The sequence below is a fragment of the Felis catus genome, chromosome X, assembly GCF_018350175.1.
Source record: "Felis catus isolate Fca126 chromosome X, F.catus_Fca126_mat1.0, whole genome shotgun sequence".
Lineage (NCBI taxonomy): Eukaryota > Metazoa > Chordata > Mammalia > Carnivora > Felidae > Felis > Felis catus.
The window spans coordinates 11,333,024-11,359,447 of NC_058386.1; the positions used below are offsets into that span (position 1 = coordinate 11,333,024).

General features: G+C 42.8%; 1 protein-coding gene across 3 annotated transcripts in view; it reads left to right on the forward strand.

The window, feature by feature from the left end:
• GLRA2 (glycine receptor alpha 2) overlaps positions 1–26,424 on the forward strand; it is a 172,390-nt gene that overhangs the window by 128,468 nt on the left and 17,498 nt on the right. For all 3 annotated transcript variants that reach the window (XM_004000283.5, XM_004000282.5, XM_019823567.3), the window contains exon 8: positions 7,617–7,766. In XM_004000283.5, coding sequence (XP_004000332.1) covers positions 7,617–7,766 — 150 coding nt within the window. The remainder of the gene's footprint in view (positions 1–7,616; positions 7,767–26,424) is intronic.

The following is a 26,424-nucleotide window of genomic DNA, read 5'->3' on the forward strand; positions in this document are numbered from 1 at the left end:
ACAGCTGCATTAACCAGGGTTAATTAAAAATCTGCTTTCTAAATTAGATAAGAAGAAACTGTACTGTACAGAGCAGAAAAGCTTCTTTTCTGGTTTAGCAACAGTTTGTATGTATAGTTTGCGAATAAACATTGACTCAAGCAGGTGGCTGTGGGAGACCATTCAACTTAAAGAAAGAAAAATATCTTAGTATTTTCAGATTGCTCTAGGAGTCCATTTTGTCTCTTTTCTTTTAAAGAAATACTACTTGGCTGATCGAAGTCATCTTTTCTCTCCTGTAGAGAGCTTCTTTCCTCCATATGTGTTCATAACTAGCCCTCCTTGGTTGTCTGCCGGAGAAATGTCACAGCTTTCTGAGGTCAGCCCAGAAGCTGAGAATGTGGATATGTTTTTGTTGACAAATTGTCAGACGAGCGTGACTTGCCCACAGAGGATGGAGAGGGCATCCAAGCTGTAAGGACAGTAAGGCAATCCTCATACAATGATGATTCACTCCTCTGTGCTGAGGCTAAACCCTGGGTAGAAAATGGCCCAACTCCTAAACAGCCAGCCTCATGACAGGGAATATGGTGATGTTTTTGAAAATGAACAAAACAAATTATGGGACTAAAGTAAATGAGTTCATGGCTTGATTTTGCATTTTGAAACTGATCTGAGGATATAATAAAAAAATTAACTCAAAAAATTCCAAGACAGTGTTGAAAAGAACATTGAGGCAAAATACATCAAAGAAAGGTCAGTACGATGCCAAAACAAGTGAGCCATGAGGTAAACTCCACCATCTAACTGATGTGTTCAAATGTCAGATAAACGTTTACTTAGTGCCATGAAAACCTAACCTACTTGACTGGCTCTATCTTTTCACCAGATAGATTTGCCAACTACATAAATTGTGAAGTCATGAGAATAATACATATTCTTCTTTTCCTTAGTGCAAATAAAGAGTAATCTGGGTATCATCACCTATAAAGACCAAAGCTAATTTTTTTTTCAGTTTGTGTTGTCCTTGTTTTATTCTGGTAGCTGATCCTTCATATAAAGCATGGATTGTGAAAGGAATTTGAATTTATATACAGCTTGGATAACTCACCCATCAACAGAAAGTATGGGGCACTTACTATATGCTCAAAGGCTTGTCCTGGGTGGCGTAGATACAAAAGACATTACTGGGTCTTTATCCTCCAGTATCATATACTTTAGTTGGGTAGATAAAACATGCATACATGAAGCAAAGACTAAACCGTATGATCTTATTAACCTTAAGTGTATAACAAAAATTCTAAAGATGGGCAAGACCACTGTTGACTACAATAGGCAGAAAAAGAATCACCCTGGAGATGGAATTTGAGCTACACCTTGAGGAATTATCTGGAAATAAACAAGTAGAGTAATAGCAGGAAGAATTTCTATGCTGGGAGAAATATATAGACTAGGTGTTCTCAACCTTAACACTATTAACATTGGGGGCTGCATAATTCTTGGTTATGGGGATGGCCTTTGGTTTAAGTTTATTTATTTACTTTTTAGAGGGACGGTGTGTGAGCGGGGGGGGGGGGCAGAAAGAGAGAGAGAGACAGAGAATCCCAAGGAGGCTCTCAACTGTCAGTGCAAAGCCCAATACGGGGCTCGAACTCATGCGGCAAGATCATGACCTGAGCAGAAATCAAGAGTCAGATGCTTAACCGACTGAGCCACCCAGGTGCCCCATGGAGATGGTCCTATGCATTGCTGGGCATTTACAGAAGTTTTCTGGGCCTCTGTCCACTAGAAGCCAGTGGCAAAACCGCACTCTCCAGTGGGGAGAACCAAAAACATCTTTGGACATTGCCAAATGTCTTCTCAGAACAACATCACCCCCAGTTGAGAACCACTGGACTAGATATAAATACCTGGGTTTTGGGAGTTTTTGCTTTCTCCATCACAGAGTTTATCAACCTCAGAGTTATCGACATTTTGTGTTGGATAATTCTTCATTGTGGGGGTTACCCTGTACATTCTAGGACATCTAGCAGCATTTCTGACCTCAACCTTCGAGACACCAGTAGCACCTCCCCCTGGTTGTGACAACCCAAAATATCTCCAGACATTGCCACATGCCCCCCTGGGGTGCAAAATCACACCCATTTATGAACCACTGGGATTCTCAGTAGGAATGGACTTGGCTCCCTCAGGTGTAAGCAGAATTGCTTAAACAAAGTACAAGGTTCACGTTAGGAAAGAGTGGAATAAGATTGATTAACTAGGATGGACACATGCTGTGCGAGATCTTGGATACTAGAGCCTGTAATAGGCAGCCTCAGCAGTTCTTAAGCAGATGTGTTGCAAAATGAAATTGACGTTTTAAATTTAATCTTGCAGAAGCAAAAGGATAAAGTGCCATGGGGAAGAACTGAATACAGGGAGGGGGGCTCTGTCAGCAAGTTATAATAACCAGGTTTAAGTGTCGATGGCCAGGGTTGTAGTGACATCTTTAAAACAGAGAGAAAAGGGTAAACCCAAGGGTGCTTTGCAGAAAGAAATGGTGACCTTTTACAACAGATTGAATACTAGAGACTAAGGCAAGGAAAGAACCAATGGTGAAACTCTGTAAGCTAGTGGGAAGAAAGATTCGAATGAGATGAAAGGGAAGGAGGGGCATTTAATGAGTTTGATTTTGTAAACACTAACTGCAGGCATTTTAGAATTAGCACAGGAACAAGAGGTGAGAGGTCAGGACTGAAAGATGGATTTGGGAGTGTTGGAAAAACAAAACCCTTAAATCTCTGTGGTGCAATACAATGAAAGTTTATTTCTCAAACTATGCTCCACTGTAGAATGGGTGGCCCTGGGTCTCCTAGAGGCCCCAAAGTGGCATATATCACTCCTGCCCACTTTCCACTGGGGATCCTACTGGACTGGCAAATCTTATCTTACTGGTGTCCCAAGAAAAGGAAATGGAATTCATAAGAACTTGGCATGTGGTGGGCCAGATTTGATCCATAGGCCATAATTTGCTGTTCCCTGACATATGGGAATGATGCTTCCTGGCGCAGTGTGAACAGGGTCCTCTAAAGTGTCATTTGGGAAGTATCAATATACACCTTAATTATCCTTGGATCTTCTTCCCCACCTCCCACCAGCACCTATAACAGAGCCTTCCACGTAGTAGGCCCTCAATATTTATTTTTCTGAATTAAATATGCTTGGAAAGATACCAACTCAGTGAGTCATAATAGCATTTTGAGAACTTAATTACCTTTGAAAACTATTTTTTGCAAGATTGTACTAAAGTAGCTCAGGAAGCAATCATGTAAGCCCAAGAATCATAAAAAGAATGTGACAGGGGAAGATGTGAGCTAACAACATCTAGGGATGAGCAGCCAAAGAGAGAGAATCTGACATCAGAGCTGGGTAAAAGCAACAAAAAGGCATTTCAATCCTCAGAGGTCAGCACCGAGGGACATCACATATGTAATAGATGTCTCACAACACCTTCTAAATCCGTGTGAATAATGCATTTATTTAATGCCGGCACTTCAATGTTGGAAAGATGTTCATGATTTGGAGGAGACTCAGAGGCTAACCAAAATGATTAAGAGACTGAAAGGACTCATTTATGAGTAGCTATAAAAGAAGCCAAATACGTGCTTGGCCTGCTGGTGGCCGGAACGAGACGGGAAAAAGGTTTACAAATTACTAAATGCTATAAACACCAGGAAGGGGAGGAATGATGGTCAGCTCTATTGGACTCAGCTCTTGGTACGGACATATCTCAGGCACTGACAAATTCCTCTCATTATTGGGTCTTAAAACATTTACGGGCCTTCTGAATAATATATAACTGGGGAATGCTGTGATTGGTAATGTTCTATTATTACAAGGGAACAGGATTGCTCCAGAAGAGAAAATACAAGACAAATGATTGCTTATTAAGGGAAGAAACATTCCAGGCATGCTAAGTGTGCTGAGAGAATTAAAATGCACTAACGGTCCACTCCTAGAAATATCCAATACATGCAACTATGGGTAATGTTATACAGCACAAAACTGCTGAAATTTAACACAAAGATGGAAAGATGGCCAGATAATTTCTTCATTCCTTTTGTCATTCAATCATTGATTTCTCCATCCATCCCACGTATGTAATGCTTACTCATTACTTGCCAGGTCCTGTGCTGGTGATACAAAGATTAATAATACACAGAGCCTGTCCAAAAAAAAGTTTATGGTCCAGTGGTGGGGTCGGAAGTTCATGGAGTGAGAAGGAACAGACAGGCTCAATAGAGGATGATGAGAGAGCAAAGAAAAGTGGCTCCTAACCCAGATGGGAGAAAGTAGGAAGGTTGGGGAGGCTTCCCAGGTAAGCCGGCATCTGAGTCAAGTCCTGAAGGATTCTGAGGAGTCTGTAAATCAGAAAGAATGGGAATAGGCATCCTAGGTGGGAAGGGTTATAGAGTCAAATCACTAGAGATGACAAAGCGCTGGACCATTTTGTCACACTGTATGTGGGATTGACCAGTAGTTCAGGTTGACGGAGACAAATAGTGTAAAGCAGGCGGTAACCTTAAAATAATCATTGGAGGGGCGCCTGGGTGGCTCAGTCGGTTAAGCGTCAGACTCTTGATTTTGGCTCAGGTCATGATCTCACAGTTGTGAGACTGAGCCCAGTGTCAGACTGGGGTGTAGCCTGCTTGGGATTCTCTTTCTCCTGCTCCCTCTGCCCCTCCCCCACTAGCATGCACATGTACGCCCTTTCAAAAAAATTATAATAATAATTGGAATATATTAGAATTATGGGTGATTTTTATTTTCCTTGTTTTTTCTGTCTCTTCCAAAATTGCTCCGTTAACAAAGTCACACCTTTATGTAGACAAATAATTGTAAACATTTATATAGCACTTCTTCTGTGCCAGATACTATTCTAAGCACTTTGCATATATTAAGTGATTTTATCCACATAACTCTGAGATAACTATTATTGTCCCTATTATACCGACGAGGACAGGAAGCAGAAAGAGGTTAAACAATTTGACAAAGTTATAAAGCCTCTGTTTTTACATCGGCTGTGTTGCTACTAACTTTAAGTTAGAAGTCTATTTTCATATCATTTACTTCCATAATCCCACTTTAAAAATTGATCTGATAAAGAATCAGAGATACAGCCAAATATTTTGGGAGAAGAATGTTCATAGCCTCAAAATTTACCATAGCAAAAAAATAGAACTATAAATCACCTATATGTCCTATAATACAGAATGATTAATCATGGTATGAACTATTATGCAAGCACACTTTAGAAGAAAGTTAAATGAACTATCAACAATAGCCAAAGTATGGAAAGAGCCCAAATGTCCATTGATGGATGAATGGATAAAGAGATGTGGTATATATATATATATATATATATATATATATATATATATATATATACACAGAATGGAGTATTCTTCGGCAATCAAAAAGAATGAGATCTTGCCATTTGCAACTACATGGATGGAACTGGAGGGTATTATGCTAAGTGAAATTAGTCAGAGAAAGACAAAAATCCTAGGCCTTCACTCATATGAGGACTTTAAGAGACAAAACAGATGAACATAAGGTAAGGGAAACAAAAATAATATAAAAACAGGGAGGAGGACAAAACAGAAGAGACTCATAAATATGGAGAACAAACTGAGGGTTACTGGAGAGGGTGTGGGAGGGGGGATGGGCTAAATGGGTAAGGGGCATTAAGGAATCTACTCCTGAAATCATTGTTTCACTATATGCTAACTAATTTGGATGTAAATTTTTAAAAATAAAAGTAAAAAAAAAAAGAAGAAAGTTAAATGATGTAAGAAATGCTCACTAAAAAGGACAAAGAGAAATGTAAGATACAAACTGCACTGGCATAATCCTAGTAGTGTGTTTGTGTGTGTGTGGAAAGGAAATCCACTAGTCATACTGGGATTCAATTCCAATCTTTTTTCTTTTTTTAAAGTTTATTTCTTTTGAGAGAAACAGAGACTGCAGGAGTGGGGGAGGGGCAGAGAGAGGGAGAGAGAGAGAGAATCCCACACAGGCTCCATACTGCCAGTGCAGAGCCTGATGCAGGGCTCAAACTCATGAAACCATGAGATCATGACCGGAGCGGAAACCAAGAGTCAGACACTTAACTGACTGAACCACCCAGGCGTACCTCCAATTCCAATCTTAGTTCTTTCCTTTAATTCGCTTTGCGACCCTGGGTAATAATTTAACCTCTCTGTATTCCAGTTTCCTCACCAGAAAATGGGGGTAAGGGGTGCCTGGGTGGCTCAGTTGGTTAAGTCCGACTTCGGCTCAAGTCATGATCTCACTCACTGCTTGTGAGTTCAAGCCCCGTGTCGGGCTCTGTGCTGACAGCTCAGAGCCTGGATGGAGCCTGCTTTGGATTCTGTGTCTCCCTCTCTCTCTGTCTTTCCCCAGCTCACACTGTGACTCTCTCAAAAGTAAACATAAAGAAAAAGGAAACGGGGGTAATATAGTTGTTGTAGTGGCTACAAAATTAATACAGGTAAAACGCTTACAATACAGGCTGGTAAATACTCAGTGTCCGTATTAAAAAAATTGGAAACCCTATTTAAAAACTAGAGCTACACATTTAGTGGTACACATTCAGCTAGCAGTTTGATAAGACTTTGTAGTCTGGGGTCTAATAGGTTACACCATCTAGTTATTTTTAAAAAATAATTGGAAGTGAGATAAAGGGCACTTTCCATTCCAAGTAAAAACTATTTGCTTTCAGAATCTGCTTTCTCAAATTTTAAGATATACTAAACACCCGACCAACCAATGAAGTGTTTTAAAGTTTCCTTTTTAACCAGATACTGTCCTAAGACTAGAGCCCTGATGTTTTATTTGGGTCGAATATTCTTGAATTGTGACAGTTTTAAACTATTTAGAAATGTGCTTTCATGTCAGGATCAATCGAGGGATGGAAATTACAAACTGGTTTTTGAAGGGCCCAAAGCCATACATAGCCTATTTCTCATCAAGGTTTTGGAATTACCTTAATTATACTAGTTTTTAAATATTAAGAAAAAAATAGAAGGAAATAAGCAATTTCAAAAGTTTGTTTTTTCTTTTTTTTTCATTAAGCAAATTCTTGTGGTGCTCTTCAGAGCTGGTCTCAGGGATGAGGTGACCGAAGCAGATGGGCTATACTGAGAGCGAAGGAACAAGGGCCTGGGGCCAGGGGCATGTCACTTTCACTGCTTGGCCCAGAATCTGCAAAGTGGAACGGAAAATGCTTAAGCACTCTCTTTAAAACAATTTTTTTTAATGTTTATTTTTGAGAGAGAGAGAGACAGACAGAGACAGAGAGACAGTAAGCAAGTAGGGGAAGGGCAGAGAGAGAGGGAAACATAGAATCCAAAGCAGGCTCCAGGCTCTGAGCTGTCAGCACAGTCTGACGTGGGGCTTGAACCCACGAACCGTGAGATCATGACCTGAGCTGAAGTCGGACTTGAGCCACTCAGGCGCCCCTTAAGCACTCTGTTAAGGAAAGGACAGAAAATCCTTGATGAAGAAAAATGAGGTATTCTGCCTCTCACAACATTAGGAACTTGATTTCCCCACAAGTTTTCACGGTGGCCCCCCTCCTCTCTCTCTTTCAGGTCTCCTATGTCAAAGCGATTGACATCTGGATGGCGGTGTGCCTTCTGTTTGTGTTTGCTGCCTTATTGGAATATGCAGCAGTGAACTTTGTCTCCAGGCAACACAAGGAGTTCCTGCGGCTCCGGAGAAGACAGAAGAGGCAGAATAAGGTACAGTTGACCCTTGGCGCAGACAAAGTCAGGTAGAGCTTGAGGTAGTTAGCCAGGCAGTGTCATTCAGAAAATAGAATACATAATGAGCAAGAAGCTAAGGTTAATTTTTGTCCTGATTTGCCCTACTCTACTGAATTATTGCTCCGGTGAGTCCTTTAAAATGAGGGCAGGGTTGTCACATTTAGCAAATAAAAACACAGGACATGCAGTTAAACCTGAATTTTAGATAAACAAATAGCATTTGGTATATATATGCCCCAAATACTACATCAGAGATACTTGTATTAATAAACTGTTTATCTGCATTTAAGATTTCACTGGGGGCCCGGTGTTTGATCTGGCAACTCTAATTGGAGATGCTCAATTTGACAAAATTGCTTTAAAATCCTGTTGTTTTAAATATTAATAATTTGTGTGTATGTGACTTTGGGGACATAGCTGCCTTGACTTTTTCTTCAATTGCTCTGGTTTCATGTAAATAAGGCCCCGACCCATGTTGGGCACATCTTGATAAATCCAATCAAACTGACCTCGTTGTCTCGACTTAAACTTTAACGCATGAACCCAAATTTTACACTTTATCCAGAGGTTTGCGGTTTCAAATATATGGCTCAAAATCATTAGCTCTAGTGGTTCCCAAAGTTGCTGGTACAGTGGAGGTGTAGTAGAGGGACATGAGAATAGCCTGGAGGGGAGGGGGGTCTTTCAAAAATCCCAAACCGTGGTCACACCCCATACCAATTAAATCCCAGTCTTGGGATGGGGCACAGGAGTCAGGATTTCTGAAACTCCCCCCAGGTCATTTCAGTGTGTGGAAACGTTAGAGAAGCGTCACTCTGGTTTATAATCTAATTTCATACGGGACACCAGAAGGCTCGTGCTTATTTTGTGTGTCACATTCTGGGAGAGAAACATGCCCCTTGCTATGGAGAATGCTAGTGCCCATATAATCTTCGCTAGAGAACTGAATTTTAACTGGAGTTAAAATTTTACATACAGGAAATGAGAGTTTTCAAAACCTGTTCCCCTCAAATTTGAGAAATTAAACCTGCTATTAAACCAAAAACGTTTCAGTGTCAATCTTAAGGCTTCCAAATACCCAGATTCAAAGATAAACATTTGTTGTAACTTAGATGTTGGTCACATTGAGGAGTTTGTATGTGTACGAGCTCAGAGAATCCTGACCTCATCTACCAAAACCTTTCCTCCACATACTCTGGACTGGTATCTGGCTGGTTGCCCCGTTTCTCTTCTTTACCTCTTAGGAATAGTTTGTCCTACCACAGCCCAGGGAAACACACACACATATGCTCTTGCTCTACGTTGCTGAACACCAAGCCTTTCTCAATTTTCTCCTCTTCACCTCCGTGTGGATGATAACCATTTCTTCAACTTCACCTACAGGAGTCTAGCACAAAGTGGCGCTTGTGCCACCCAGGAAATTACTGGAATGTGAGGATTCAGCCCATAAACTGTATTCCAAGAATTCCCTGGCTTAGCATAGTAGATGGCCGCTGACCGCATAGTCTCCTAGAGCAGAGATGGAAAATGGGTTTCATCATGCTTCCCAATTCTGAATAATTGGTAGGACCGCCTTGGAACGCCATGTGGAAGATTCTTAGGCTGTATCTGTAGCTTCCCTCATCATCAGAATCATGTGGAACACTTGTTAAAAGTACAAGTTCTTGCACAGATTCCCAAACCTATGAATCACAGTCTGCAAGGGGAGGTCACTACAAATGAGTACTTTTCACAAGAGGCCCAAGTGAGTCATATTACGAGAAGTCTGCAGAAACCTGGGCAGTACAAGAGCAGGTAGGAGAAAATAAGAACGATGAAGTAGTAGAAAACGTAGTTGGAGGACTGGGTGATTTCAGATTCATATAGGACTTTGCAGGCCAGTCATAAAGGAATGGATTTTATTCGAACTGACTGCAATGCGGGAATTAGTTTCAACATAGCAAATGTCCGCCTATCAAGTGGATAGCCCATGGGGTCAAGAGTAGCAGCTGCAGATCAGTTAGGAGGCTATTAGGGAAATCTTCCAATCCATGAGCACAGAAGGTCTTCCCATTTCTTTGCGTCATCTTTAATTTCTTTCATCAGTGTTTCACAGTTTTCAGAGTACAGACCTTCCACCTCTTTGGTGAGGTATATTACTCGGTATCTTATTATTTTGGGTGTAGCTGTAAATGGGATCATTGGCTTTATTTCTCTTCCTGCCGCTCCATTATTGGTGTATAGGAATGCAACAGATTTCGGTACATGGATTATGTATCCTGCGACTTTACTGAATTCATTTAACACTTCTAACAATTTTTTTGATGGAGTCTTTTGGGGTTTCTCTATATAGTATCCTGTCATCTGCAAACAGTGTAAGTTTTACTTCTTCCTTACCCATTGGGATGCCTTTTATTTCTTTTTATTGTCTGAGTGTTGTGGCTAGGACTTCCAGTAGTGTGCTAAATAAAAGTGGTAAGAGTGGACATCCTTGTCTTGCTCCTGAACTTAGGGGGAAAGCTCTCAGTTCTTCCTCATTGAGGATGATGTTTGCTGGGGGTTTTCAGAGATGGCATTTATTACGTTGTAGCATGTTCCCTCTAAAACTACTTTGTTGAGGGTTTTTTTTTATCATGAAATGCAAGTTGTACTTTGTCAAATGCTTTTTCTGCGTCTATTGAAATGATCATATGGGTCTTATCTTTTCTCTTATTGATGTATCATGCTGATTTACTTGCAAATATTGAACCACACTTGCATCCCCAAATTAATTCTCATTTGACTGTGGTGAATGATTTTTTTTTTAATGGATTCCGTTTGCTAGTATTTTGTTGAGAAGTTTTACATCCATGTTCATCAGGGATATTGGCCTGTAGTTCTCTTTTTTAGTGGTGTCTATCTGCTTTTGGTAACAAGGTAATGCTGGCCTCATAGAGTGAATTTGGAAGTTTTGCTTTCTTTTCTAGTTTTTGGAATATTTGAGAAGAATAGGTATTCAACAATGTAAGAAACAATAGGTGTTTCAAGGCTGTTGAGAAAAAGGAACACTTGTGCGCTGTTGGTGGGACTGCAAACTGGTGCAGCCACTGTGGAAAACAGTATGGAGTTTCCTCAAAAAGTCAAAAATAGGGGCACCTGAATGGCTCAGTCGGTTGAGCGTCTGACTTCAGCTCAGGTCATGATCTCGCGGTTCCTGGGTTCGAGCCCCGCGTCTGGCTCTGGGCTGACAGATCACAGCCTGGAGCCTGTTTCAGATCCTGTGTCTTCCTCTATCTCTCTGCCCCTCCCCTGCTCTGGCAGTTTCTCTCTCTCTCTCTCTCTCTCTCTCTCTTTCTCTCTGAAAAATAAACAAAAATTAAAAAAGAGAAAGGAAGACAGCAAGATAGTATGGGCACTGCAAAAAGGAGCAAGAAGGACATCTGAAATGGCTGATAGTGGTGGGCATTAAGGGAAGACTCCTTAGAGATGCCAGCTGGCATTGGTTTTCACTGCTTTGTCTTAAAAAAATTGAGAAATCCAAGTTTATGTGTTTTGCCTGGAGATGTTGACTTTGACTATGCATCTCAAAATGGCCATTCAAAATATGAAGCTTAATGAACAAACTTAAGATTTTAGAGGGAGGTGGGGGACAAAACAGATCATGTTTGGACCTTTGCAGTCAAGGCTCTGATTTTCACTGACAATTAAATTTGGGGCGGGGGAGGGGGAAAGAGGAGACATTTCCAATTATGTATCCCTTAGGAAATGGCATCTTTTTCTCTAAGGCAGCACTTTAAGTCTTTTAAATCTAAGCCATGGTAAGAAAAAAGTGGTAATAAGAGCTACCACTGATTGAGGGCTTACTATATACCAGGCACTGTTTTAGGCACTTTTCCATATAGTAATTGATTTAATCCCCACAACAGCTAGGGGCCTGGTGTGCTCATACAGCCCAGCTTACGGTGCAAAGTCCTGGTTTTGCCTGGTTTCCTGATAGTAACTTAGCATTTGTTATGGATTATTCATTTTAAACAATTTATTAATAGTTGCATTAAAATAAATTGAAATGGGTTTGGTTGACTTCCACTTTATACAGCCGGTTTCTGTCATGGTGTAATCTTCTGGGGGGGGGGGGCGGGGGAGGGCGATACACGTGTTCAGTGGACAAGTTCTCACTTTAACATGTAGTAAAATCTTAAAAATAGCCATCACTATTCCTGGCTTCTGTTTTTGACCCTTACCAGAAGCAATGTCATATCACTTTCTTTCCAGGATAGCTCAAAGGGAGCTTGCTGTTATCAAAATGAAGTGCCTGGGACACAAGAGACTGGAGATAAAGGGTTCTTTCTTTTGGCCTCTGTCAGTACTGGGACACTGCCATCCTGCTGGCCACTTGGTCCATAACATGGCACAAAAAATCCGTGACACTAGTAGGCCACCACTTGGTGGGAACACACGGTTTGATGGACAAAAAACAAAAAAGACGCGGAGCAGTCTTGCTGTTGGGCTTCTGAATATTCACAATTGAACGCTTTGGTCATTTTTTGCAGGATAACTTTATTGTTTGATAATGCATTTTTGTTTTGTAATACTTCACGTTACAGGCTGAATTGTTTGTTAGTGCTATCTTCCGCTATCCAAATTGTCCTTGTTTGGATAAATTACATGGTCATGCTGTCAAAGATGAAGGCAGTATTCTTATCTTCATCTTACAGATGAGAAAACTAAAGCAAAGGGAGTTTCAGGAAAATGCCCAAAGCTACACACACAGGCAGTCCGGCTCCAGAGTCCCTGACCTCAACTGCTGTTGCCGAATTCACATTTTATATCTTACATTATGATCCAGCATCTTTGAGACACACACATACTTGAAACAAACAACTCTAATGCACTCTAATAGTCTATTCTGCTTTAGAAAAAAATTTTTTAATGTTTATTTTAGAGAGACAGAACGTGAGTAGGAGGGGCAGAGAGAGAAGGAGACACGGAACCTGAAGGAGGCTCCGAGCTGTCAGCACAGAGCCTGACGCAGGGCTCAAACTCACAGACCGTGAGATCATGACCAGAGCCAAAGTTGGATGCTTAACCGGCTGAGCCACCCAGGCGCCCCTGTCCTGTTTTTGAAATGCAGACGTGGTTAGGGTAAGGCGAGTGGGGTGAGCACACCAGTACAGGGTCAGATCCTGTTATTTAAAATGTTGATGTATTGTTCACCTTGGATTTTTTGCATTAACAATGAATTTTTTTTTAATACTGCATGAAAATATTGATTGGGAGAACTGAGGTTCTGGCACACCTTACATTTTGCACCTGAGGACTTACCTTGCCCTAGTTCTGGACCAGGTAGTCCTGAACTACTCAATTTTCACAGACCCTAATAGGTTGTGGCCTGAGTTAAAACAAAAACACCATTTTTAAATGTTCAATATTCCCAATGAAAAAAGTCAGCTCTTTAATTTCCCAGTGGGTACCCTACCTCTCCAACATAATACAGGTTATTTAGAACATATAAGAAAAACAAGAGTGAATCACTTTCCAAAGTGACATTAGCATTAAGATTTATTCCAGGAACGTATGTATTGAGAGAACCGTGAGATGACATTTACTCGCATGGGAAGAATACCTGGTGTTTACTAAATGATCCAGTTTTAAAATGGGGTCACTTTCAAGGAGGAGCCAGGTACTTTGTGACTAGGTGTGTTCGCTTAGATTATCTTTTCTCCATCCCGAAAAGCAGTCAATTTTATCAAAGCAGAGTTTCCTGGAAACAATCGAGCCCAGATCGTCAAGGGACACAACTTGCAAATCCCTATGCTGGGGCCAACCTGGGTCTATTAGAAGCTGACGCCCCAGGTCTACCGGCTAAAATCCTATCGTTATGTTACCTCCTGAGCTCCAGTAAATTTTCATGACATGTGATGTTTCTAACAACTTCCCCACAAGAACTTTAAAGCCTCACCTGACTTTCTCCCTTCCACCCCTCTTTCTTTTTCATATCTGGCCACACCACACCTGACTTTTGGCATCAGGCCTGATTTCAGTTATTTCCAGTTGCCCACAGAGCCCTGATTTATTTTATTATATTTTCAGAGACCAAACAGAAATGGTGGCTGCTTGAGAACATCGGTATGGTTTTTAGGCCACCTAATAAGCGGCCTTTGTTTTTAAAGTTTTGATTTTAATTCCAGTTAGCCAACATAGAATTGTATTAGTTTCAGGTGTACAATATAGTGATTCAACACTTCCATACTACACCCGGTGCTCATCATGATAAGCTGCCTTTTAAAAGGAATGTTAACACACTCTTTAGACTTCGACCTCCCAGGAAGAAAATACAGGGCTTCAACCTGATTAGACAACAGGGTGAAATGTGAGGGCCTGATCAAAAGGTCTCAGATGACAGTAAGTTGGCAAAGTAAAAATTCAGTACTCATTTTGTTGTGATTCTCTCCCTCCTCCTTATCTATCCTTTAACTCTTAGCTACACTGCTAATTCCTCAAAAGATCATGTCCTGATCCTATAGGGCTGATATCATCCCACTATTCCAAGTACATATAGTACCCAATTTGTTCCTTTTCATAACAGGTGTCACTTTCTACCCACTGTTGTCCATGTTTTATAGAAGATTGGAAAGATATTGGGAGATATTACTTATGACACCTTACCTAGAAATACCTGAATCTTGCTCTCAACCAATCATCTTCTCCTTGACTTACTGAGTGGAAATAAACCTACAAGGGCAATAAACTATTTTTATCCGGGCTTTGGCCTCAAATCTGAATGCAATGCCCCCAGGAGGGAAACAACGTAGCTGAAGCCCTTGTCCCTTCACTCAGTCGGTCCAGAAACCCTGCACTATTTCTTCCCCACTGTTCCAAAGGCCTGAGATTTTCCCATTCCAATGGGACACAAGGCCCCCACTGGTGAAGGCCAGAAGACAAGGACCCAGAGCAAATGGTCACCTTGGAGTGGCTTATCTAAAACCCATGGGGTCTTCAAATGGCCACGGTGACACTCTTCCTCATTAGGGGTAAAAATCTCCTTCCTCTCCTCCTCGAGACATCCCTTCAAACACTTAAGGATGGTGAGTTGGCAGGTCTTCTCAAATCTTCTGAGCTAAACAGACCTAGTTCTTCCTGTAATGTGGCTTAAAGCCCCTCAGCACACTGATCACCCTTTTCTGGTTTGCTAGTGAGCACCTTGAAGTAGGAGTCACAGAATCTGAAAGAGAGCCCGGGGCGGGACCAGCACGTAACACAAAGGAGCAGTAATGTCCCCTCTTTAGCTGCAGTTTTCAATAGAGTATTAAATTACAATATTGCTTTTAAGTAGTCTATTGTATTATTGGCTCAGTTTGACCTAATGCTAATGCTTCTTAATTTCCCAAGTCTTTTTTTCCCCTATTGTTAATATGAATAGCTATCAAGTTATCTCCCCTTAAGTGCTTGCCTTTTCTTTTTTTAAAAATTTTTTTAAGTGTATTTACTTTTGAGAAAGAGAGAGACAGAGTGCAAGCAGGGGAGGAGCAGAGAGAGAAGGAGACACAGAATCCAAGCAGGCGCCAGGCTCTGAGCTGTCAGCACACAGCCTGATACGGGGCTCGAACCCACCAACCGCAAGATCATGACCTGAGCCGAAGTCGGACACTTAACCGACTGACTGAGCCACCCAAGCGCCCCTTGACTTTTTTTTCTAATGTAAACAAACAACTTCAGATTTATTGCTATAAATTTCACTTCATTGAATTTGGCCCATTTTCTAGATGATATTAATCTTTTTGATACTGATTTAATCATCTGGAAAATTAGCTACCACTTTTAGCTTTGTAACATTGACAAGTAGTGTCAACACTCTTCAGCCAAAGGCCACAAGAAAGAAGGCTGTAGTTAAACAAGGTGGGTTTACTCTGCAGTGAGGGAACACACACACCAGGGGAGGCAGGGGGTGAGGGGTCCTCTGTAAATGGGGCGATTTGGGAGGAAAATCTAAGGGAGTAGGGATTTGCTCTAGATTGGATACTGTCAGAAAACGGGAAATTCTATAATTCAGTGGGGATATCAATAACTTCTACCTGTAGAAGGGCAGACTCATGTGAGGATAAAACTGGTAAAGACACAGCAGTCACTCACTTCAACCAAGAGCGGGACGATTAGTATTTTGTGGGGAGCATAGGGGCCTTGTTTTTGTTTGTGCTTAGACCAAGTTAGGAAGTGGTCTTGTTTTGTCTGATTTTGTCATGGTCACAGAGTAGCCTCGTCCGAGGTGGGTATCCTAGGAGATGGATTCAAGTTTTGGAGTTGCGGATTTCACCTCCTAAGGTGGCCTCAGCTGCCAACATTCAAATGGAGGCACTGTAGTTGACCAGTCCTGTGACCTTGGCGGGTTACTTAAACACAAAAACTTCTCTGTGGCTCAGTTTTCTCATCTGTAAAATAGAGTTAATAGTGTTCACCTCATAGGACTGTGGTGAGAATAAAGGGGGTTCCTGCGAGTAAAGCTCATAAAATAAAAACGCTGGCACGCGGTAAATTCTATGTTTAGTGATCATTTTGATAGCCACTTTCTCCACCACGACGTACCAGACTCTGGGTCATAAAGTTTTTGTTCAATTTACTGGGGAACATGTTCTACAGATCAAAATCCAGCATCTTCAAGTAGCCACAATAGGCTGCCTACATTTTCCGTCCCCCATTTTCATCCCTCTTGTCTTTCTTCCACAACGGAAAGTTCGATTGCACAGCAGATGTGATCTCCGTACAGCTATTTTTATAATCAGAGTATTGAAATAATGAGTTAGTGCTTCTTCTAACAAGAGAAGTGGAAAGAATTAGGAGCAAGCTGAATTCTTCCATTTTATCTCAAACTGATACAGGTTGTAGCTAAACTCCCTCCTAAGTGCAAGGGCACTTTTTCCAAAAGTAGAGAACCCATTAAGAACCTTCTAACCAGGGTGCCTGGGTGGTTAAGTTGATTAAGCATCCAACTCTTGATTTCGGCTCAGGTCATGATCTCAGGTAATGATCTCCTGGTAAGTGAGTTTCTTCTGAGCAACCCCCCACCTCAAAATAAACTTAAAAAAAAAAAAAACCTTCTAACCCAGTAAGAATGTAAAGGGGAGTTTGAAAGGCCACTATTGAAATGCAGATGTTTATATCACTAAACCTAATCAAATATACAAATCTAAGCAAATGAGCCCGCTGACCTATATAAGTAGAATAGGATCCACCTTTGAGAATCTTGCTCAAGGTCTGTCATCTTTTTCTCTTCCCCTCCAAAGGCTGAGTAGTGGTTCTCAGCCTGAGCAATTTTGCCCCCCAAGGGGCAGTAGAGGCCAGGATGCTGTTAAACATCCTTACAGTGTACAAGATAGCCCCCCCCCACCACCAGAAAATGAAAAATTATCTAGCCCCGAATGTTGATAGTGCCATGGTAGAAGAAACCCTGGTTTAGAACATTGCTAAGACTGTTTCGTATCGAGAAGTATATCCTAATTTTTTGTTTCTTATTTGCAAGGGAGACACGGTTTACATACATCTGCCCACTCAGTCAGGGGAGTACTTTCGGTTCTGCTAACCTCAGAGTCCATTCCTCCATGGTTCGTATGTAGGCAGGGCTCACTGGGCGATGGCCAATGCTTTCCCTTACATTAGAAAAAGGCAAATTCTATCCAGCAGCCTACCATTGACATTTTGATTTATTCAAATACCCCACGAGTATGAAAGAAAACACCATCTGACTGGCTACATTAAAACATAAATCACATGGATCCACACAGCCTATGATGCTACGCACGGCTTCATACAGGAAGTGAGACAGGGCCCTAATCTGGGAAATATTAGGTTCACACCCTGAATATCCAAATTCTGGGCGATGAAGATGCTTGCATGTGGGCAGGAAAAAATTAAGTTCTTTATCACACCTATTTAGAGAATGCTCAGTGGTGTGAACAGTCACAATGAAAGCTTATTTTTGAGATTACCGGACCAACAGGCACACACAATGATGTTGAGTGTTAGGGAGCGCAGTAGGTGTTAAAGAGACCGACAATTTCAACCATTCTAGAAAGAATCTACGAGGAACTCGTAAACTGGCTCAGTTACTAAAACCGTGAGTAGGCATATAAGAATCTTCACCACTTGGACCAGCGATAGGCACAGGGATTGAGACGAACCAGTAACCAACACACTCGCCTGCTTGCAGACGGGACCGAGTAGTTCGCAGCCTGCCGCTGGAGTATGGGCTACCTGCTGATCTGCTCTAGATCAGTCCCGCTCGAACTCTGGTTTGCATGAGGATCCCCTGCTGGCCTAGGTAAAACAGAGGCTCCTGGAAGCCAGCCCCAAGCTGGACTCAGCCGGTCAGAGCTTGGGACATTTCTAACACGGCGTTCAGTAATGAAGATGCTGGGATCACTTCACACCCTTGTTACTAGTGTGTCCATAGTCATGTCAAAGACACTAACCCCAGTGATTCCCTGTTGAAAAACTAGCCATTAAAAGATTGACAGGAAATATTTCATGAAGACATTTTAGCCTGGAAATCCCTACAGGTCTCTCCCTTTTCCTTGTCCTTGAGAAGGAAACTCCAGGGTCTTAGCTTTTAGCTTTTTTTCTTTTTCTTTCAAGAATACAGGGAAGCAGTACATGTGCTCTTTTGTCCTTTAGCATTTGCCCCGATATTGTGCCACGTGTTTGTACAAGGTGTTTAAAGAGGATTTTGTAGATCATTAATTAAGGTAACAACTGCTTCCTTAGCAAGCAGGATGTTGAAGAGGTTGTAACTGCTTCCCCAGGGAGCTAGAACGCGCGTTCGTTCTTTGTCTTAAAGGTTGAGGAGTTTAGATGAAGCTTTAACAGGCCTGTGTGGATTCGGAGTTCGGACTTAATTGTGAAAGCCAGCAAGAATAAATAAATGTCACGGTAGTTTGCAATTCCCATACACCACCAGGCTAGAGAGCTGGTACTTGTCAGGGACACAGAGGCCTGAAATGTTTTTGAGGTGTTTTTCTTCCAAGCTTGTTCCATTTTGCTAGGTATTATGACAGACTTATTTTAAGGCTTGCAATATGGAATTCTCCTTTGCAAGATGCAAAAAGTGATGTGCAGAAGAAGCCTTACAAATGAAATGCCTATCTTTTTAGTATCTCCAATTCTTTTTTTCCATCTCAGACTATTTACCGTTATCTCCACTTTCTTTACGTTCCTTCCTACTATGTCCTGTTTCTCTGTCTTGGATTTTCTTTGTCATTTTCTTTCCCTCACTCTCAACGTCATCTCTTCAGAGTATCTCATTTTATTCATTCATTCACTCATTCGGTGTAAACGTGTCACACGCCTACTACAAGCCATCCACAGAGCCCAGCAGATTCTGCCCTGGGGATGCTCACAGCCCAGGGAGAGCTAGACTGATAAGCAGACACACCTTCCGTGTACATATGACAGGTATTGTGATAGAGGCCAGAGGACTGCTATGGGAACACACTGGGGGTGGCTCTGTGGTAAACACTGTCAATGCTCCACCCATTTTTCCCATGGCACTCCTGCTTTCTATATACAATGATGGCTTCCTACTATAAGCTTCACTCTGTCATGGCGTGGAGAAGACGGGTCTTTGGCCCCAGAAGCATGCTCAACTTCTGCAGGGCATGCTGGAAATACTGAGACCTTACTCCAGGAACAACTCTCTGCCAACAATAGTTGGGGGCTGGAGATAAATATCCCACCTTCCTTGTCCCTCTGAGGTATGTTCTATACTGGCTCCCAGTGGGATTGAGCCCATCACCCACACTCTAACCTGATTACCAATGCCCCTTAAATTGATATGGTTTCTTTCCCTGCCTCACTTTCCCACTCCCTACTGGTGCCTCTTGAGATCACCTCCCAAATAAACTACATGCACTCAAATCCTTGTCTCAGGGCCTTCTAGAAAAAGCCAGCTAAGACAAGCACCAAACCCACGCCTGTGCCCCCTCAGAGATAAGTAACAAGACAAGAGCCTGGACAGCTGAGCAGGTCCTAGGCAAGGAAAGACTCTGCACCATGCTAAGAAGGCTGGGCTTCCTCCTCAAGGCAATGGGGAGACAAAAATACGGCTCCTGTGAAGGTCCAAGAGGGGGTAGCAATGGCTATATAACATAAAAAGGAGATGAGTAAGAATGAAAGGACACTTTATATATAAATGAAAACGTGACCAATACAGGAGTTACCACTGTTTTTTTGCAATAAAAGTTACCTCAGGTCTGTAAACATCAATTATGCTTTATATTTCTAGAATCATCAAACTTAGCTGCAGCTCCAGTTTTGCAGATAGACCCTTTTGAGAGATTTGCTACACAAAATTTTAAAAGGGAATTCAATGTTAAAATGAGAAGAAAAACTTGTATCGACTAGTCTCCTTTTTTTTGTTTTGTTTTGTTTTTTGAGAGAGAGAGGAGGAGGGAGGGAGCACGCATATGTGAAGAGGAGGGGCAGAGGGAAAGAGACAATCCCAAGCAGGCTCCATGCCCAGAGAGGAGCCCAAATGGGGGCTCAGTCTCACAACTGTGAGATCGTGACGTGAGCTGAAATCAAGAGTCAGATCCTTAGCCAACCAAGCCACCCAGGTGCCCCAACTAGTCTCCCTTTTGCCTTGTCTGTGTTTTGTTGGCTAGGATGGACAGACTCGCAGACAAATGGTTTCAATACAGAATGCTATGTGCTACAGGCAAGGTTCAAGTGCAAGATTCGGTGAGGACCAAGGATACATCAGGTCCTCCACTTCGTAGTACCTGGGAAGTGACCGCTCGTTTGGGTCCTGACGTAGGAGTAGGAGTTGGACAGGCAAAAAGGGGCTAAAGAGGTTGTTCTGGCTGAGGGAACAGTTATGCGAAGGTCATCATAAAGAGATGGACCCAGCAGAATGCTGGGGACATGGGGCCTGTGAGAGAGGAAGACTTCAGCTGCTCCGGACGTGGGAACCACCAAAAGGTTTTACAGATGCAGTAATCAGATTGGGCTGTAGAAACAGCACTCCCCATAAAAGCATCAGATCGGAACGAGGCACAAGATCAGGAAAATATTTACTTTGGCATTTCTATTTAAACATGCTTTTAACTGTATAATTAGTCCACACCTACCTGAAAGCCCCTCCCTAGATGAATAGATTATGAATACACAGTAGTTAATCCTTTTGTAATTTTGCTGGAATTACTTTTCCAAATCTAGGATACATACTATAACCTTAGCAAAGCTCTCCTTCAACAAGTATAAATACGGAAAGGTCTTTGTGGTTTGAATTATTTGCATTAAGAAATGCTTCTCGTTGTTGCTGTCTTATCACCACAAACTTAGTGGCTTAAACCAAGACAAACTTAGGATCTACAATTCCGGAGGTCACAAGTCCAGTATGGGCCTCACTGGGCAAAAGCAGAAGGCACTGGCAAGGCTGCATTGCTTCTGGAGGCTTGTGGGGGGTTTTGCGATCTGGAAGGCGATCAAGGAAAAAGACACGGCCGCGCGAGGAAGTACCACACGACAAGGTGTATGGGCTGAGCTCGGCGGGGTGGCATCGGGGCGGGGGGAAAGTCACTTACCGCATGAGATGGTCCGGTGGCTTATAGCAAGGAGCTGTCACCCAGAAGGGAAGAGGGCAAAGGGACTCCCAAGGGAGAGATGGCTTATCAGTATAGGTGATGTCATTCAGCAGCACTCGGAAGTGTCCTTGTCAGAGAGCTTCAAAAGGCAGCGGCAGCTGAGGGTCTTAAAATCACAAGGCTCTATGTTATCACTGGTCAGCAGATGCTGAACATGGTTTCATGAGTTATGCAAAGCAGGCAGGCTTTAGGTGGCTAAAAATCTGCTTGTTTGGGCCACTTTAAAGGGTTGCCTGGGTGGCTCAGTCAGTTAAGCGTCCAACTTCGGCTCAGGTCATGATCCCACATACGGCAGGTTTGAGCCCCGCGTCGGGCTCTGTACCGACAGCTCAGAGCCTGAAGCCTGCTTCAGATTCTGTGTCTCCCTCTCTCTCTGCCCCTCCCCAGCTCATGCTCTGTCTCTCTCTCTCAAAAATAAATATTAAAAAAATTTTTTAAGTTATTCAATGTGTAACATGTGAGATGTCAGCAGGCTTTTGAGCCAACAGATCCCAGCTCGCAGTGAAGAAATAAACAACCCAGGGGCCAATACGTCGTGGCCCACTTTGTCTCAATTATATAACACAGTTCTAGGGAAGAATCAGATTCTTGCCTTTTCCAACTTCTAAAGGCCACCCACGTTCCTTGACTTACAACCCCCTTTCTTCAAAGCTAACAATGTTGTCTCTTTCTAACCTTCCCTCCACACACCCGTCTCCCTCTGACCACAGCTGAGAAAGGTCCGCCACTTTTAAGAGCCATGTGATTAGATTAAGTTCACCTGGATAACCTAGGGCTTTCCCTCCATGTCGAATGCCTTCACTTAATCACACCTGCAAACTCCCTCTGTCCTCTAAAGTAACATATTTCCAGTTCCAGGGATGGGGACACAGACATCTTTGGTAGCCATCATTCTGACCACCACACAGAGCAATGGTTTCCCAGGACTGTCTGAGCGTGTCCGCAGGCCACTCTGGTATATTCCATCCATGCTCGAGGCAGTTTGGAAGTGCCAGGAGGTGAATGCCCCAGGAGTGGTGCTGAACCAGTGAGAGCTGGGGCTTGGTGGCTCAATACCGAGCCTCCTCACTCCTTGGTAGGTTCAAGTCTGAGTCACTCAGAGGTTTGAACTCATTTGCCAACAGTAATGCGCTGAAGATTCACTCAGCCTTCCTTGACTTTCCTCGTTTCTGTGTCCCGCTTCCCTCCTCCCTCACCTCACTTCGGGTACCGCCTCGCAAATAAACTGCTTGCCCACAAATCCTTGTGTCAGTGTTGTACTGGATATTGGAGACCACAAAAGCAAAGTACGGTGCAGTGCCTTTTGGGCCAGGAGCCCGACGACAATTACAGTCCCCTTTAACTGCACCCTCTGCCTCCTCACCAAACGCCAAACAGACCCTAGAATACATTTTGTGCCCAAGGTGTGGAAACAGAGGGCTAGGGATCTAGAAGGAGCAACGAATGGCATCCCTGAAACCAGAAGAGTAGTTTCTCCAAATTACAGAAAAACAGTTGCATTGCATCTGTCGTACTTGGCAGTTGGCATTGAGATAATATTTGGTGCTACTGGGTTTTCCAAGTAACCTGACAGGTGTCATAATACAATTCTCTCTCTTATGTCCCCGAAATGAAGCCTGTGCCTTCAGCTCTACTATTATCTCACAAAGGCTGTGATGGCAGGGATCCTCGTATCCAGCTCTTAGTTGCTGTGAAATCCTCCTTGGGGATGCCAGCCAAAGGTACCTCACCATCACTGGGCTCTTGTAAGGAGATCAAACAGAACGAGAGAGAAGTCTGGTGCTTCCCTAATCACAGTTTTGTCTTCCATCAATTATTATTCTTATTTGTAACAAGTTCATTTGGGGACAAAACACCGAAGCTGGAGTTCTTTCCCACCTGAGTGAAGAATGATCAGAAGCAGGCGTGGCCATTTAGAAAACAAATGCTCTGGCCTCTGTGCAGAAGCGGGCATACAGAAATCGGTCTCGTTTTCGCTGTCTGCGCCCTGCGCCGCTGGACAAACCCTACACTTCGTTTATTCAACAGATATTTTTTAGACTGCTTGCTTTGTACAGAGTTCTGTTGTAGATCAGGGGAAGTGAGGAGATGAAAACTGCCTGAAACCTGTTTCCGTGCAGCTTTCGAGATCCATAGGAAGAAAAATGAAGTGCAAATTTGTTCTACTATGGGGCGGAGAATGCGAAGAACCGTACTAGAGTTCTAGTCGGAGCGGTGGCAATCCCTAGGAAGGGAATCACTTCCAGGTGACGAGCAGGGGCTAATCTCCAGGAGGACCTGGCGTCCAAGGCACTTCATTGCGTCTTGGAATGTTAACCGTCAATTATTCTAACCTCATCTGGTTATTGCCAGATAAATAAAACAGCATGAACTGATTAAATGGGCAATGAAAATTCTGCTCTATGAGGTGGCAATCAAGGCTCCCAGGAACGCGGCCTCCCTTGCTGATCTTGCCCCAGGGGACACTTGGTAATGTCTGCAGGCACTCTTGGGTCTTCACGACTTGGGGACGGGGAGGCGGGAGATTGTGTGAGCTCCTGGCGGTGAGTGGGTAGAGGCCACCGATGCTGCTAAACGTCCTACAGGGTACAGGACAAGGCACCCACAGCAAACAATGATCCGGCACAAATGGCAACAGTATCAAGGCTGAGAAACCCTGATCAAAGGGACAGAGACACGCTGTACTCACAGAGGACTGTGGTTTTCAGAGAGAGAGAAAAAAAAAAGTTTAGCTTCAGGACTGCAACGCGGTTATGAACAATGCTATCACTCCTGTCAGGAGTAATTAGGCTAGCATAACCCAAAAGATTATACAGCCAGAGAAACCTTTCAATTAGGAATTTCCTCTTTAGTAAGTTAGCTCTTTATGTAAGCTTCTTTTATGTACACCAGATAGTAAAAAACAGATGCAAGATATGGTTCTTTGCACTGGGAAGAGGGGTATGAGTTTTTGGAGGCATATAATTTAATTGCTTCTGAAGACGCTGACGTGGGTGTGAACACTAGAAGGTTAAGTTACCAAATGTTCCCACTTGATTTCACTCTGCTGCTGGATGTATTCAAGAGCAACAAAAGTCACACCAGAAATGAGCCCTCCTATCTTCTAGAGACAAGGTAATCCACTGGAGCAAACTTCACAAGCCTGGCCAGACATGATCGTCACCCGGGAGCTTTTTAAGCTCTCCAGGCCCAGACCAGTTAAGTTAGCGCCTTTTCGGAGTGGAAAACAAATGAAGCCATCTTGATTTTTTAAAGACTTCTCAGGTGATTTCAATGTGCAGCCAGGTTTGAGAACCAGTGCTCTAGAGCTTTGCTTTTTTAGGGTGTCACCCACTGACCACCAGCACCAGCGTCCCCTGGAGCTTGTTAGAGACGCAGACTCTTGGGCTCTACCTGAGACCTACCAGAATCAGAATCTGCATCATACCAGGATCCCCGGGATTGGAGGGGGAGGCCAACAGCACACTGAAACTTGAGAAGTGCTGCTCTAGAACATACTGCCAATAGTCAATTTGAAACATGTACACATATTGCGGGGGGCCGGGGTGGCTCAGTCAGTTGAGTGTCCGACTTCGGCTCAGGTCATGATCTTGCGGTTCCTGAGTTCGAGCCCTGCGTCGGGCTCACTGCTATCAGCCTGTCAGTGCAGATTTTGCTTCAGATCCTCTGTTCCCCTCTTCCTGCCCCCCAAAATATACACATATTTTAATACATACAGTCTAAAACAAGGCACACTATGAAGGCATGGGACAGTGCCCCAAAGCTCTAAATAAAATTAATTTTCACTTGATGAGAAATGTTAAATTCATCACTATGGCTGCTTAGGTTTTTCAGAAAATCTTATCTATTTTAATTATGAAAGATCGTAATCATATAGAATAATCACATGTTGTGCTTTTTTTTTACATGCGTGTCTTCTTAAGAGTAGCACTAGCTGTCCAGTGGCCTGAGATTATCATCCTGGCATTGGGAACCAAATGAGAACCCCACGCAACACCTTCTCCTATAACTGAAAAGGTGCCCTCTCAGCTCTATGTTCATATACACAAGGAGGAGACAAGATGAAATGCCATCCAATAGAATCCATGCCAAGCTAAAGAGTTTCACCTTAGTTAACAACACTGACCTGTGCTCACATGTATCGTGGTAAAACAGTTGTTCTAAATAGTCATATGACTTTATTCCAGGAAGCACAAAATGCTTCAAATTAAAGTAGTCTGGCGGTGATATTTTCGTAGAGAGTTTAGGAGACTTGTTAAAAATTGGACAGCCAACTCCTGGCTGCCAGACCCTAGATGTCGTAATTCATCATTGAATCGTCAAATGCTCTTTCACACTTCCTGTCTTTTAGGACAGATTGATAAAAGGGACAAAAAAAACTTGTAAAAATCCCTGTCATAAAGCCAGCTTTCTTCATCCCAGCCAAATATCCTGTCAACATGTTTCATTAGAGCACCCTTTTCTGGAATAATTCTGCCATGTGAATTTCTGTCCTCTTAAAATATATATATATATATATATATACCTTTTTTGCTTCAAATCATACAGAGAAAGAGGTGAGAGAGAAGCGGGTGTAGTGAAATGAGCTGCTGTCAGGAGTCCTGCTGGCTGAATTCAGATCCTGGCTGGTACTATATTTGCTGTGTGATTTGGAGTGAGCCATGGTCAAATCACTCTGGGTCTTAGTTTCCTCATCCGTAAAAAGGGTCTAATAAAGCCCTTTGTCATGGAATTACTATCAGAAGTAAACAAGAGTATGCATGTAAACGACAGTGCCTTGCATACAGCCAGCAGTCACCAAATATTTCCTTTCTCTTCCCTTCACCTGTTTTCTTTAAAAAAAAAAAAAAAAAACTCTCAGGAAGGGGCGCCTGGGTGGCTCCGTTGGTTAAGCCTCCGACTTTGGCTCAGGTCATGATCTCGTGGTCTGAGTTCGAGCCCCGCATCGGGCTCTGTGCTGACAGCTCAGAGCCTGGAGCCTGCTTTGGATTCTGTGTCTCCTCTCTCTGCTCCTTCCCATTCTCATGCTCTGTCTCTCAATAATA